General features: G+C 38.3%; 1 protein-coding gene across 1 annotated transcript in view; it reads left to right on the plus strand.

Annotated features, from left to right (window-relative positions):
- LOC126810951 (ras-related and estrogen-regulated growth inhibitor) overlaps positions 1–9,136 on the plus strand; it is a 32,391-nt gene extending 23,255 nt beyond the window's left edge. The window contains exons 3-5 of the mRNA XM_050536382.2: positions 2,879–2,952; positions 7,832–8,039; positions 8,460–9,136. Coding sequence (XP_050392339.1) covers positions 2,879–2,952; positions 7,832–8,039; positions 8,460–8,626 — 449 coding nt within the window. The 3' untranslated portion in view covers positions 8,627–9,136. The remainder of the gene's footprint in view (positions 1–2,878; positions 2,953–7,831; positions 8,040–8,459) is intronic.
- The last annotated feature ends 7,273 nt before the right edge of the window (positions 9,137–16,409 follow it).

Raw genomic sequence — 16,409 nt, forward strand, 5'->3', positions numbered from 1 at the left:
AATAAATAATAATAACGAATTTATATTGCGCAACAATTCATCCTACTTGGGGATGCTCTAGGCGCATGAAAGTGTTCACGTGTTCACGTGGGTTAATTATAGTGACTAAACAGCCAGGTGTTCACTTACAAACAAGACCAAGGTTGTGAACACTCTAGAGGTCACGGTCTTTTTCCGATTTTGATGAAACTTACAATGTATGTTTATTGCCAAAAGATCTCGGTTACTTTCGATATTGGCGCATATTTGACCGTCACTTCTTGGATTGTGTTCCCTGATTGTACGAACAATCACATTTTAGTTTGTGGACCTTGTAGAAGTAACTACATGTATTTTCATTTGATTGTAAAAACCGTTCAAGTATATCAGGACACAATTTTTATCCGATCTATTTCCCAAAGGTCTCGCTCGGTTCCTTTCGAAGCTGGCATGTATCAACTCTGATTGTAAGAAAATCAGGGTTTTAGTATGGACACTCTAGAGGTCCACAAATTTCATCAAATTTTGATGAAACTTGAAATGTATGTTTGGTTCCTTTCCATATTCGTGCATATCGGATTGTAACTTCCTGGATTATAGCCCCTGATTGTACGAAAAATCGCGTTTTTGGCTTGTGGTTCCTCTAGAGGTTACATTTTTTTTTTATCAGATTTAGAAGGCGTTCGAATATATTACATTTACACCATAATTACGGTTGAGTTCGCATTTCCTGAAAATCGGACCGAATTGCCCGAACTCCCCTAAAAGCATGTAATACTCCGGTTAGATCTAAATTTTAAGGCCACCTGCAGATTTCGCTAAGGTCACGAGATGTAAGCAGAGCTAGCGCCAACCCAAACCCAAGATCTAGCCCTTACCCTAACCCATAATCCTCGGCAACAATCACGTGCCCTAACACTGTTTACATCTCGTGGCCTTGACGAAATCTGTCGGTGGTTTTAATATTTAGAATCTGACCGTAATACCCAGGTTGTACAGTATCCAGCGGTTCGAATTTTCTATCCAATTTTGATGAAACTTAAAATATATATTTATATCCGAAAGATCTGGGTTCCTTTCGATATTGGCGCGTATTGGACCGTAACTTTCTGGACGACTCCCTGATTGTACGAAATATCACATTTTTTTAACTCTAGAGGTCACAATTTGTATCTTATTTTCAAAACTGTTCAAATATACCACCGCTACACCATAATTATTTCCTCAAAATCGGACCGAAACTTCCCCGTCAAATAGCCAGTCACCTTTACGTAAATAGTATAATAAAAGCATGTAATGTTGTGGACCATCTAGAGGTCACAATTTTTACCGATTTAGATGAAACTTAAAACGAGTATCACAGTTCTTGGGTGAAGTTTGTTGACCTTTCACGATAAAACTTATGAAATATGTACGGATTTTGAAGCTCTCCCGGGGGCTAAAGTTGTTGTTCAAATCTGATGAAACTTAAATATATTACGGACCAAAAGATCTTAATTGAGATGATAAGCCCTATTTATTTTACCTCTTCCCCATCCATTTCTTGCAAAATGTAGGCATATCTTGAGTGGCAACCGCTTGTTTTAACTGGCCATAACTGATAGCAGTGAATTATTCGATGGATAAGGGACACAAGGAAAGAGTATAAATAAAATTCTATCCATTCGTTTTTCTACTTACCTAATATTTCATAGATGGACTTGAAATGAAGATCAGCCCTCAGTTATCTAATCGGTATAGAGCATAGCAGGGTTTTGTTCTTTTGAAAGTCTACGTTCTAGAAGTCTCGCGTCTATGTTAAAATCAAGCCTCTTTGTTTTTAATAGAATAGTTACTTGTGTGTAATAACCCGGAGAAAAGAGTACTTGCGGCCAAATTATTAATCCTAGTTTGTCGTCACAATACATGTTTTTTTTATATAATGCATGAATTATGGGATTTATTTTGGAAAGGGGCACAACTCTTTCTTGACTTAAGGTAAACAGTTTCATTGCTCATGCGTAAGCGGGAGTTTGGCGTTTTTATGTGGCTGATTATCCAATAAACTTTCGCCACATGCGGAAAACTGACCTATACCGTCCATACGTTAAAAACTAATATTCTGAGTTCTCGAGACTAATTAAAATAGTGATTGTATTCCATATTATGTAATTTTTTGTTTATTACGTATATCAATTGCTAAATGCGGCATAAAGAAAATAAAATACTACATTGCTGCGGTATTGGTTTTTTTTTAAATGCCCAATAAGCATTTGCATAATTTTGTTTCAGATGATAGATAATAGCAAGTGCAGTCTTTAAATAATCCCCTGATTTTCCAGCTGTTCTTTATTTCTTTGCATATTTTGGTTCGTTTTCGTAAACACGCCATCTCACGCCCGATCGCAGACTCTAATTCGCCAAGCTACATTACGTTTTTGAACTTAAAAATATGAATAAAACATCGAAAGGCTTGCTTTAGCTTGTTCTGAAAGACCGTTTTAACAAGATTATTATCTTAATATGAAGCTGTCGATGTTTCACTTCGGCATGTCTGTATATTTTAAAAAATATTACTGCATTCTCATGTGGCCAATAAAATCCTTTTGCTTGGCATTTCTAGAATGTTTTTTTTTGTAACGATCTTTGATCACATTTATCATTTAAAAAATGTTTCGCTTTATTGCGTTAGGGAGTGAAAATATTCTGTTATATATGGAGTATATATGCACGTCATGTGTTAACCATTTATCACCATTTGTATTGTAACTGATATAAATAATGAATGATTAACGAGGAACTTACCGTTCTATTACACTATTTAGTATACTTTTATCTTTAACGCTAATTGCATAATTAGATTTAAAGGTGTAAATGTTGGCAATAAAATTGGTAACAATAAATATCTTGTACTTTTTAGATGCCAAATATAAGTGTACCACATGCATTGAAGGTGAAACCGTGGCCTTTGAGCTGCTTGACACTCGATCAAATGTAAGTATTTCTTCGTAGACTGTACATCGATTAAAGGGGTAGTACCAGATGTATACATACGAATGTGTTTAAGGATGCAAAAGTTTGTATTTTGAACTGTCAAAACACGGCATTTAGGTCTGTTTTTGTTATGATACGATCGAAGTCAATTCTCGCGATCGATTTCTCCAGCGTCTGGATAATCGAGATAACTCTACTCTTTTGCTTTTTATACACCCACATTGAAATGTGGACGTAAATTGTCGTCGCCCCCGCCCGTCCCACGGTCCGGCGTCCGCGCACAATTGTTATTGGACGCTCTAGAGGCTAAAGTTTATATCCGATTGAATTTAAATTTATACACAATGTTTAAGGCCATGAGACTAAGAAGCCTATTGATTTTCACCGATTTCCGATAATTACTGCCAAAGTTATGGGCCATGATCACTTTGAAAAATTTTGTGGACGGACGCTCTAAGGGCTAAAGTTAATATCTGATTAACTTTAAATTTATACACAGTTTTTAAGGTCATCAGACGAAGAAGCCTATTGATTTTCAACGATTTCCTATAATTACTGCCAGAGTAATGTCCCTTGATCACTTTGAAAAATCTTGTGGATGCTTTAGTGATCACAGTTATCATCTGATTGATTTTATATTTATACACCGTGTTTACGGCACCCTCCCATTTCGCCTACGTCCCATTTCGACTACAACTTATAACAACATGGGACGTAGTCGAAATCTTTTCGATTGACTTTAGATTGATATACGGAGTTTAAGGTCTTGGGAAGGACAAGTATATTGATTTTCAATGATATCTGATAACTTGAACAGCTAAATCCAAAATGTTTTGTATCCTAAACGTTAGCATGGGCCAAACAAATTCTAATGATTTTCTGATAATTACATAATGAGTTGTTACTCTTAATTAGATTTTAGTGTATAATAAATTTTTCATTACTGACAAAAGTAAAAATTTAGCTGCCGTGGGCGTATGTTTCGTTGCTTGGCAACCTATTTTTATGTCTGTGGTTTTTCAATAATTGGGGGCTTTGTTGGCCGAAAGGTGTAACGCGTGCGCTTTATATCATAAGGTATATCATTGAGTCAAGTAGCGTGGTTTCGATCCCACGCTTATACGTGAAAAAAAGGAGGGTCGCCTGTCTAACCCCGTGTGTTTCTCCCACTGCTAAAGACACCTACGCACAAGCGAATTATTGAAATACAATTTTACAATACGTTAGTCCTGAAATGACCTAGTGTGTGTTGAGTGGACGTTAAACCCCATTTCTCGCACTCTCTGTTCAACATAAAACTCGAATTATGTGAGAATTCGTGTAGTTTGAGCAGGGCCTTATAGAAAGTGAAAGGTGTGCTATGCCAACAATGTTAAGATAAAAGTGTCAGTTGTTCACCGCGGTTAAATCTATTAGCTCAACATAAATAAACAGTAAAAGTCAAGTAGGTGTTATATATGTTAGGAGCGATAAAAAAATTTACATGGGGTAATTAAGAGAGATTCTTAAAAAAAAAACCGAGTTTATCCATATATTTTTTACATGAAAATACTTTCACAGATAGGGGTGGCTAAGTGGGTAAGACGCTGTCTCGCTAGCCTGGAGGTCGGGTGTTCGATCCCTGCATTGGCCAAGAAAGTTCACCCAGATTTTCCTGCGTAGTCCCCCCCCCCCTTGTCAGTGATGCAGGACGGAGGGCCTGACAAGTACAGCTGTCTAGTCGTTCGGATGAGACGAAAGCCGAGGTTCCGTGTACACATTGTCGTGCACGCTAAAGATCTCTCGACAATTGTAATTCGATATAAGAGTAGGCCGTAGTACCACTGTCCGGGCAAAATTTCCTTCATAGCACACTGTATGGCGTATGCCCGTCTCCATTAGCTCAGTTCGGAGCAGAACAATATAGACGTTAAACCCCATTTAAATTCATTTCATTTCACTTTCACAGATCGTCGATTCAAGTCAAATCTTACGTCTTCCACGACATTCCTACGAAAGCCCAGAATGCTCATTCCAAATTCCATATGCGAAATTCCAAATTCATGTCTTACCAATAGAATATCAAATTGGCAGCCCCCCTCAATTAAACAAATTAGAATTTAAATAAATTGTAATTTTACACAACTAATTATTGCTAGTTTACCTATCTGATGCCTGGGCCTACGAAAGCCCAGAAGACTCATTCCAAATTCCAAATGCGAAATTCCAAATTCGAAATTCCAAATTCCAAATGCGAAATTCCAAATTCCAAATTACAAATGTGATCGTATAATGTGGTCATATATTGTCGTCGCCCCCGTCGGTCCATCCGTTCGTCCGTCCGCAATTGTGGACGCTCTGGAGGCTAAAGTCAATAGCCGATTGACTTTAAATTTATACACAGTGTTTAAGGTCATGAGACGAAGAAGCCTATTGATTTTCAGCGATTTCCAATGATTACTGCCAGAGTTATGGCCCTTGATCACTTCAAAAAATCTTGTGGACGCTCTAGAGGCTAAAGTTAATATATGATTGACTTTAAATTTAAACACAGTGTTTAAGGTCATGGGGCAGGCGAAGAAGCCTATTAATTTTCAGCGATTTCTGATTATTACTGCCAGAGTTATGGCCCTTGATCACTTCAAAAAATCTTGTGGACGCTCTAGAAGCTAAAGTTAATATCCGATTGACTTTAAATGTATACATAGTGTTTAAGGTCATGAGACGAAGAAGCCTATTAGATTTCAAATCTAATAATTTCGAACGGGTGTTTATCCGGCCCAGGCATCAGATAGGTAAACTAGCACTTATTGGTTGTGTAAAATTACAATTTATTTAAATTCTAATTTGTTTAATTGAGGGGGCCAATTTGTCATTTGATTCCTTTGATTGGTAAGACATGAATTTGGAATTTGGAATTTGGAATTTCGCATTTGGAATTTGGAATTTCGCATTTGGAATTTGGAATGAGCCTTCTGGGCTTTCGTACTTTCCCCTTCTGTAGTCGCGATTAGGTGTTATGTGTAGGATAATGCACGGGACTGAGGTTATGCTGGGGAAAGAAAGACTGAAGAAAAAACCCGAGTAAAAGAAAAACCTCGGCCTCCCGGCCTCGGGTTTTCTTTAACTTGCTTATAAACCGTCTATGTTTACATGTACGCAAAATGAGAATATCCCAGAATTCCCATAAGAAAAACCTTAGATCATGTTTTCTTATGAAAAAACCTACCCTGGAAGAATAACCTGTTACAGGTTTAAAGAAAAACTTTCAGAAGAATAACCCCAAATTCCCCTGTATATATCCAAACCCGCCCCGACTTTCAGACCTCAAGTTATTCCGGGCATAAAATATACCCCAAAGATCAAAGAAATTTACCTTTACAGGTTTATAAGCTGTGATAAAACAACAAGTGGTTTGAAACTATGTACACTTAAAGGTGGGGTATAACAAACTATGTGAGGGCGGGGCTGAGGATTAGATCGTAAGATCTCTCATTGAGTCAGGACAAGTGTTGTCGTTTCGATTCTAAGCGTGTACGTTATAATTAGGAGTAAGGTCGCTTGTCCAACCTTGTTGGCTTTCTACGTTTTTTTCTAGTTCCCTGTCACTGCTATAAAAAAAACTGTAAGCACAAGCGAATTATTGAAATTAAATTGTTAGTCCCCAAAAGGCCTAGTTTGTATCGAGTGGGCGTTATACTCTATTCGGATTGAACGAATAACCGAGGTCCCGTGTACACATTGGCGTCCTCATAGCTTACTGTATGGCGTACGCCCGTCTTCATTAGCCCAGTCGGTTTAAAACTTGTAGGACGGACATAGCAGTCTTATCATTAGTGATATGTAATACATACATCAAAGAGGTTGATTACATCATACAACTGTTTTTATTATAACCGTAACTTCTATATTTCTTGGCTAGGTACCACAAACATTAATACAAATAAACAACTAATTAAATGATGATGGGTTATCATTGAAACGGTATATACCTCCTACAACTTGATAAATTGGACGGAAAAATCTTGCATCAAAAATCAACTAGACGTAGTAATAAGATCCGTATACATCGTAAGAAATAATATTAGTTTTCTACGAACAGCTAGACCATGTAATGGATTAGAAACTGTCTATAGAAACAGCGGCGTCAGGTGTTTTATATTATAAACATTTACCTTATGACGTAAGTTTAGAAATAAGTCTATAGTTATAAGCTGATTACCCGCACGGTTCAATTTTGTGTATCGCCTACGCGGATACATTGTAGTAACCCAAGGACGTAGCCATGTCCTGGTCTTAGGGGGCGGGGAGGGGAAAATATTCTGTCTTACGGTAAAACATAGTTAGTTACCGTAAAAAAGGCAAAGGAATTATTAAGTTAACCGAGGTATAACTCGTCTACACATAATTGTTTTTTTACGATTTTTCATTTTAAATGGTATTTTCTTAGAATTTTAATGTTTGTGCAAAAAATACTTTTTGACTACTTTTAGTAGTTTGGCTGTGTAAAACTTTAGAAACATCCCCGCCCACTGGTTTCAGTCAATATAGATATATTATATAGAGAAGACACTAAATTTTTTGGAAGACTGAAAAGCTCTTGACATATTAGGAATCGTACCAACCACGATGCATCTACCTGCCAGATTTCCAATAGCGGCCTATCATTTCAAAATAACTGGAGCAGGGCCTAGAAAGTGACCTATTAGGTCTTAACGCGTTATAGGATAGCGTATATAGGGCCTACAACGGAATATGCAACTTGTCTATTTGCTTGATTTGCGACGCCATTTTAATTTGTGTAGCTCAGAAACTCTTTGCTGCCCCACTCCTAGTATACATCCATGTAACCCACCAATCCACGCGATATATGGATATTTCATATTTTTCTTCGTTTCAGAATGATGATAATGGGACGCGTGACGATGTTTTACGATGGGCAGACGGCTTTATGTTAGTCTATTCAGTAACAAGCAGAGACTCATTTGATGCACTGATAGAAATACAGAAAAAGATAGAAGAAACGAAGAAAGGTGTCCATGTACCAATCAGTGTTGTAGGAAATAAATCTGATTTAGCTCATATACGACAAGTTACACAAGATGAAGGTAAATACCTAACTGTTTACTACATAAACAGATTGGATCTACAGACCATAAAACGCTTTGGTTAAATTATGAATTACTTAAATTTGTAATACACCTTAATTGAAGAACCGTCGATTACACTTGACCTGACTTACCCTCTGTTTAGCCAATGAAAAGATGCTTTTCCTTTGCCTTGGCAATAATAATTTTATCTAATGACGTTAGCCTAAATCAGACTACAAGCTTTTCAGTCGGTCTGTCTTTGCAAAGCTCTACCACCAAGTAAATTGAGTGAACTATTATATAAGACTGATGTTAAGCTGTAACACTTGCCCCCCCCCACCCCCGCCAAAAAAACCCCAAAACAACCACATCAAAATAAATTCTGTACAAAATCAATTATATTTTGGTGAACCTCAAGGAATGTGCTTTTTATTTCAGGAGTGAAACAAGCAGCTGAATTTGGTTGTTCTTTTCTCGAAGTATCGGCATCAGAAGATGTTCTTAAAGTCACGGAAGCTTTCCACGTGTTGTGTAAAGAGGTTGTGGAATTCAAAAGGCGTTCTAGAACTTTCTTAGATAGAGTTTTCGGGTTAAAGAAATCGTGACCATGGTTGCTGTAACAAGTTCTATGCAATTCTCAAGTGTCACGCGCTTTACAACGACGCGTTAACCATTTAGTAAAAATACCGTCTGCAAAAAAAAAGACTAGAATAACAAGAGTTGCCTCCCTTTAATAACTTGGCGTTGGAAGGCAACAAAGCACTCCGTGCAGTAAGCTACATTTCTGTGATGCCATTCGGAACATAATTAGGTGGTGCCTTTCTTTGATGCAAAGACTAGTTGTTAAATATCTAGATTGTATAATTTATTGAATAACATTTATTTGTATATTTTTGTTTATTAATTCTCTTGAATTATTGTGTATAGACTTCGGCTTTTTGCTCGATGATAACAAACCATTGTCTTTGTTGGATTTTTGAGAATTCAACGATTTCATGGGATTATCGTTTTTTTAACAATTAATAATCATTTTTACTTACTCATAGATGTATAACTTAACCAATCTTCGTACAGACTTTCTCACCAATGTTCAAATAAAAGAAATCTAACAAACAGTGTAGTTGTTTCCCTTGGATAAAATCATGCAACTTGAACTTATCACCTGAGAGAAATGAAATGAAAGGAAATGGTGTGAACTGTGAAGACCCCATCAGTCGTACAGAAAAAATTGGAGTCCTACTTTGTCGGTTTCCAGATATCACTAAAAAGTATTGAAAAAATTCCAAAACAGACGAAATGAATAAATTTTGAAAAATGAAATAAGCAAAATATTAGTATTTCAAGTTTGATTTTTGATTCAAATATTCTTCCAAGTATTAAATTTTGAAAAATGAAATAAGTGAGATATTAGAATTCCGAGCTTTATCTTATCTCAAAATATTCTTCCACGTACTCATTTGTTTCCAGAGATATCATCGTCCGTAGAGACTGAACTTATTGCTAGAAAACCCATTTTTGTTCAAAATGACTGTCACGGTCGTATTTTATTAGTCATGATTATCGGTCGCCCAAACTCCTAACTTAAAATCACGACATTAACAAACATTGATAAGGGCTGCGTTGTTAGATCTATTGCGACATATAGATATAGTTGGAATAATGATAATATTTTTATTGTAAGCAATTAGATGACGCCCCAAATTAAAACCCCAAGAACAAAAAAAACCTCAAAACCTCAGTAAACAAAACTCTTTGTTACTATTTTATATATTACCATATGATTCAAGTATAAATTATACTATTTTCAAATAATTAATAGACAAAAAAAAAAAAAAAAAAAAAAAAAAAAAATTACCGTTACTCACTTCATATCTAATGTCTATATATATATAAAAAAAAAATCTTTGTAGGCCTACAATTGTTTGGCTATTTCGTGTTTTAGTTTAAAAGTTTTTAAATACTTTTAAAATTTGACAATACTTTTTGTGACAATTCTCAATGGTTTATGTTATCCAAAAAATACCATAAAACTACGAAATTCCAGCGATTTAGTTCATCGATACGCATTATTTCCATTGAAGCCTGCGAGTACATCAAATGCCAAGGTCACGAAAGCGACAGACAAATTCAAGGCCAACCCACTGATACATTTCAAAACGAATAATACGCAATAAACTTATTTATTTCTCTGACCATGTGCAGGCATTGCTACAACGTATGAAACTCTCCTCATTAGTTCAACTTGGCAACAGTTTTCAGTTCCGAAGCGTTTATGCGTACACCCTAAGTGCCCTCGCCGGAATTGTGCACTGCATTTTAAGTTTCAATCGATCTTCGTGAAACGCATAAAATTTAAAATTTCATAATGATTTTAGTTTAAATCTATTTTAGTGATTTTAGTTTAAGTTTTTGTGAAACAGGGCCCAGTTATACATTGTGGCTCGCCTAAACTGTCTACCTGTACTGCACGTGCACACAAATATACTAAACAGCATCTGGCGTGTCCACCGCGAGTATCAATAACAGCGTCTGTACATAGAGTGGACCAGACGACTGATGAACGCCAATGGCACCTGGAACCACACTCTCAGAAAAGTCTGGCGCAATACATCAGTTGTGTTTGGTCTCGGTACGACCTTATTAAGTCTCCTCTGAATTTCATCCGAAAGATGTTCAATTGGGTTTAAGTCCGGACTAAGGACTGGCCAGTGCATAACGTTGACACCGTTCTGCTGTAGAAAGTCCCGAGTAACTCTGGCGTTGTGTGCTCGGGCGTTGTCATGCTGTAAAACGTTATTCGATGACGTGCGAAATGTGGTATGACGTGGGGTCTGAGAGCTTGATCGATGTAGCGCACTGCCGTGATGCCGCCCCTCTCCCTGTACCAAGATTTTGGAACACCACTCTCTGGTTCAGGCCGATTCCACCCCAAACCTTTTGCTTGGATCTCCTCATGAGTCTCGTTCCATGACACATTGGTCAGAATAACGCTGGCCACGTCGAAGCCATATTTTGGTCCTGCCATCTGCAGTTGATACGCAATACCGACACTCACCTGTGAACAGAACAGGTCCCATTGCCTGTGTCGCCAGTTCTGGTGTTGTTGGGCAAACTGTAGACGTTTACGTCGATGGCGAGAGGTGGGGATCGGCCCACGGTAAGGTCTACGGCAATGGATGTTCTCTCTGGTGCGACGTCGGCGCACTCTATCGGTACTGATTTGTCTTTCGTGTGTTCCCATTGTCTGACGTGCTGTCTCGGGGATCCTGCACGTGCTGTCGCACAACATGGCGGTCTTGTTGCCTTGTGGTAACCCTTGGTCTACCAGTTCGGGGGCGATCATCCGTGGCGTTGGTGGCCCGAAAGCGTTACTGAAGCCCGTAGATGGTCCGAACATTGACCTGGAAGTGATTGGCAACAGCTTGGGCAGTGTGGCCAGAGTCGAGTCTTCCAAGCGTCTGGTTCCTTTGAGCCGTCGTGAGTCGTGGCACGCTGCTGACGTTGTAGTGTGAATGATTCAACCAGGTATGGGGGTGCATTTTATAGGGCTGGTCCCGCTGAACATCCCGTGCAGCATAAGTTACATGAAAGTCATGGAGAACACATTGCCATCTCAGAAGGTTGCGTTTTTGGTAAGATTTCTTCGGTTCAATTCTGTGTTTGGGAAGGAGCCTTATCGCTCAGGTAAAGTTGGAGATCACAAATATACAATAAAAACATTTGGCAAGTTTTATGCAATGCGTCTATTCAGAGTAACATACCAACCTGACGTTTCTTTTGCTGCTTAGTATAGTTGCAATATGACTTGTTTGGGAGATGGGTTATGACACTTGGACTGGAGGACTCGATACTGCCACCTGTTACTTGGATGAGTGAAGTTACTAAACTAACGGACAAAAGAAAGTTGAAACTCCGTGTACATGTCCCATAAAATAGACAAATACAGTTTTGATTTAAGATGAATATTTTATTGAGAGGAATAATGTTCTGATGTCTGGAGCAAAATCAAAACATTAACAAAAGTGTACTGTCCACAAGACGGGATTAAAAATCAATGGGGTCTAGATAAGTAATAACACACACGAGTCAAGGAGAAATGAAATGAAATGAAATGGGGTTTAACGTCTTACTGTTCTGCTCTGGCTGGGCTGCGGGCATACGCCATACAGTGTGCTATGAGGAAATTTTGCCCGGGCAAGGGCACTATGGCCTACTCTTATATCGAATTCCAACTGCCAAGAGATCTTTTACGTGCACGCCAATGTATACACGGGATCTTGATTTTTCGTCCCACCCGAACGATTAGACAGCTGTCCTTGTCAGGCCCTCCGTCCTCGACCACTATGAACTTTCTAGGCAAATGCAGGGATCAAACACGCGACCTCCAGGCTAGTGAGCCAGCGTCTAACCCACTTAGCCACCGTAACCCCCCCCCCCCCCCCCCCCGAGTCAAGGCGAAGCTCTCGAAAGTCCTTATGCAGTCTGATCATTTGACAAAATTAATAGCGTGGGCGGTTGCCGTGGTCATCGATACATGCCAAAACGGGTCTCCTCATGGATGTCGTCAACCGTCTTAATGCACACCCCCCCCTCCCACCATAAAAAATAGATATACATTGTCCGTAAATTTTACAGTATCCCTGAGAACATTTCCCGGCCCCCTCGTTGCTCTGGGCTAGTTACGGCTCTGCTTGCAATAAAGCTTGCTCAAGCTGATGTCGGTTTGCGGGAGGTGTCAGTTGCCGACCAAGACGTTACCACTGTGTGAACGTTAACATTTTTCAAATAATCAGGAACCAGTCTGGCGGTATTTGTTCGGACATTATCATGCTGCAAAATGGTAATCTTGTGTTGTTGCACTGCCACGGGTTGCAGCAGTTCATCTCTGTATCTTTGGCCAGTCGGGTTTCCACGGATAACAAGCCTTTTTCTCTGCTGGTCACAAATCCCTCCCCATATCATAACGCCATCTCCACATAAGGATGAACATCTTGAAGTGTCGAGTGGTCTAACGCGTGCGCTTTTAATCATGCCCACCTTTTTGCTTGGTGATTGTTATTGACTTGACTTGACTTGTTTTTGAATCGAAGAAAAAAGGTTTGAATTTACATTATATTCAAGGTTTTGGTGAATATGCATGATTTTGAGGCGGAAGGATAACAATGTTAAGAGGTTGGTTACGTTGAAATGAAGGGCGGACAGTTGAATGTTTAGGTTTTGTGCTACATCTAGTGTGTGTATCTCAAGATTTCGATGTGAACCTCATAGTACATGCATATGTTGCTCTTCCGTTTTCATAGTCCCGTTCGTTGCAACACGTTTTCCTCATTTCATTTCATTCTCTATCTGTGTTGGAAAGTGTTCAACCCAACGAAAATTTGGCAAAAGAGTAGAGCCGTTCAAAGAGACGAGAATTAACATTAAAATCAACTGTAAAATTAATGGTATACTGTTGCCACATAAAATAATGAATAAAAACAAAATTCAAATATTATCGAATTGAGAAATATGCATTAAATATAATTCTACGGGCTAATTAACTTTCATATTCCTTTAAAATGGTAATTTTATCTTTCGTGGATAAAAATAATCCAGACTTATTGGGTTTTGTGGGCTGTTTATAATAATATATTGGTAAACGCTGGAATTAGCTTAGAATGAAGCTTCGATAATTGTGCTGATTAGATTGTATGATTTATGTCATCCACAAAGGGTCGCTAAGAGCAAATTATCTTTAATTGACGACTTATAAAAAGCCAGATTACACAAAAGAGAGAATATTACTGATTACCTTGATTAATTATCTGTCAGATTTCCTTATCAATAATAACAAATAGTCGATGTATAATATTTAATTTTATTAAAAATCTATCATACATTGAGATAAGAATGGAAAGCTCTATGAAATTAATTATGCAATATGTTCTCAAAAGATGTTTACATGTATTAATATTACAGTATGATAAGACGCTCACATTAATGTTATATATACGATTATCTGCTGATCTAGAAAACAGATTTTAGCAAATAAATCTTAGATGTATAAATATTTGATTATCGGATAATGCAAGAAAATACCATACGATGTTTAGTCATGCGACAACGCTTTGAATCCATTCCATATGACTGGAAACCGCGATCTCGTTGAACGATCCATTGATCATAAAACAGTCAGTGTTTTCGGCATGTTACTAGAGTCTAGAGAACAAGAGACCGCACCTACACTCCAAACAAATTACATATACATGTAGTTGAGAATCCCATTTGAATGAGGATCGATCATGGATTGGCATTGCCTCGCTTCTTGTGCCATGAGTGGAAACTTGTGAGCTTGAACAGGCTACATGGACGATGACACCGCACCACTGCATCACCTGATATCTGCACATACTGCGGCGAAAGTGACGTTCTGCTGTGGCTGATTAACCCAGCCCCGGTCAATACCTTAGCAATTTTATATTAAGTTTCAAGATCTCCAATTATATTTCATGTAGAAATTTCGCTCATAATCAATATTTGTAATAATATTTGACAGTTCTATTTGTAGGTTGTTAATTAAAACAACATTAATCTTATTACAAATATATAAGACTATTTGAAGGTTAATGAGTTTGATAAAACCCAATGTTTAATGCGTTTAGAATAAAAACGCCTTGTTGATTAAACATACAGGCGTAATGCTCAAAATAGAGATAACGTAAAATCCCAGGTTCTATTTTCTGCCAGGTTTGGGTAAACAAATATTCACAATTTTGTGGCGGAAGGACCGGGGAGTAAAGAGACATGAATAACGGTTATAGACCACTAAAATATCATCACTGCCAGTATGAATTCTGTTTAGCAGGCCTAGCAAATATTTTAAACGGTCAATCCCCTTCAATATTTTTATCAGATGATTGTGACATGTCAGGCTCTTTGAGGTTATAAAGATTAAGATCATCGGAATGTTAAAATGTTATAGGCCTAGAAATGTCATGGATTTAATATTCGAGTCAATGGGGTGGGGGTGGGGGATAACTGGCCACAAACAACAGCTTATTTGATAAAGATCATTAACAGTAAAAAAAATCACTGTCGTATTTACAAGCTTCCCTGCACACGTAATATAATCCTGGAAGAGAAAGACATAGCATATTGTAGTTTTAGGTGTATATTATAAAGGGCCTATTATGAAGTCTACCCTCTGCCGATCGATCGTGAACCAAAGATAAACAGTATGCCTGTACTTGTTAAGTTTATGCTTGAAGAACTAATTAAGTGCCAGCAAGAATATTCTCGGTTCCAGGTGCGCAATTTAAAGGGAATTATTAAGATGTCAGTCAACAGATCTACTTGAGAACTCATCGGTTAAAAACCCCGACGACTTTAAGTGGTTGTTGTTTGCCTTTGATAACTCCAGATCAATGGAAACATCTTTGAGAATCTCGTGTAGCGCATCTTCCGTCTTTTATTCGATTGTATGAGATTGTTCAGCTGGAAAAATAATTAGTCTCGACATAGATGCAAAAGAGATGTGTGTGACAAATCAAGTCATTTATAGTTCAAGAATATAATTAAATTGAAATTACTTTGATGTCGGTGTAAAAAAAGGTCATTTAATCAGTTACTGTCTTTTAAATGTTTCAAACACGGAAATTGCCCTTTCAAAATATTCGAACTTAATAAGCGTGATTTAATCACTATTAATAGCTAAAGTAGGCTACAAAATGAATAGGTAGGGCCCGCGGAAGCAATTCTTGATTGGGGGGGGGGGGCTACCATCCTAAGTCCTTAGGCGAAGGTCCAGGGGCCGCCCAGGCCCCGGAAGCTCTTGGGGATCTAGATCGTCGGAGACGCTTTCTAAGCGATTTCTGGCTAAAAAAATTACTCAGCAATGAAGTGAAATTTTATTTCATTTTTAACTCCCTTAAAGGGGGTTTATACAGAGCGCGAACGCGGCTTTTCGTCCTGGAATGCTCTAGTCATTTTTAGAGGTCGCCCCGTTCATACAGAGCGCGAACCCGAACCCGGACAAATATTCGTTCGCGCGAACGACCGCCTTGATTGCCTCCCGAGCGAATTTTTCAGAAGTTCGCGCGAACTTTTTCCCAATGAACCAATCAGTGGGCACTTCCCATGACATCATTTCCACGAAAAGAAACCGCTAGGCCTGATCGTTCCCACTAGTGTGCAATATTCACAGTCTTCTTGTAAAAGCAGAATGGAGAGAGAGAGAAATGGCGTTTAACGTCCACTCGACACAAACTAGGTCATTTCGAGACTAATATATGGTTTTAATTTATTTCAATAATTCGCTTGCGCGTAGGGGTCTTTAGCAGTGGGAGGAAACCGGAGGACCGGGAGAAAACCCACGAGATTGGACAGGCAACCCTACTCCTTGTCACGTAC

Source organism: Patella vulgata, chromosome 2, assembly GCF_932274485.2.
Source record: "Patella vulgata chromosome 2, xgPatVulg1.2, whole genome shotgun sequence".
NCBI classification, from domain to species: Eukaryota; Metazoa; Mollusca; class Gastropoda; family Patellidae; genus Patella; species Patella vulgata.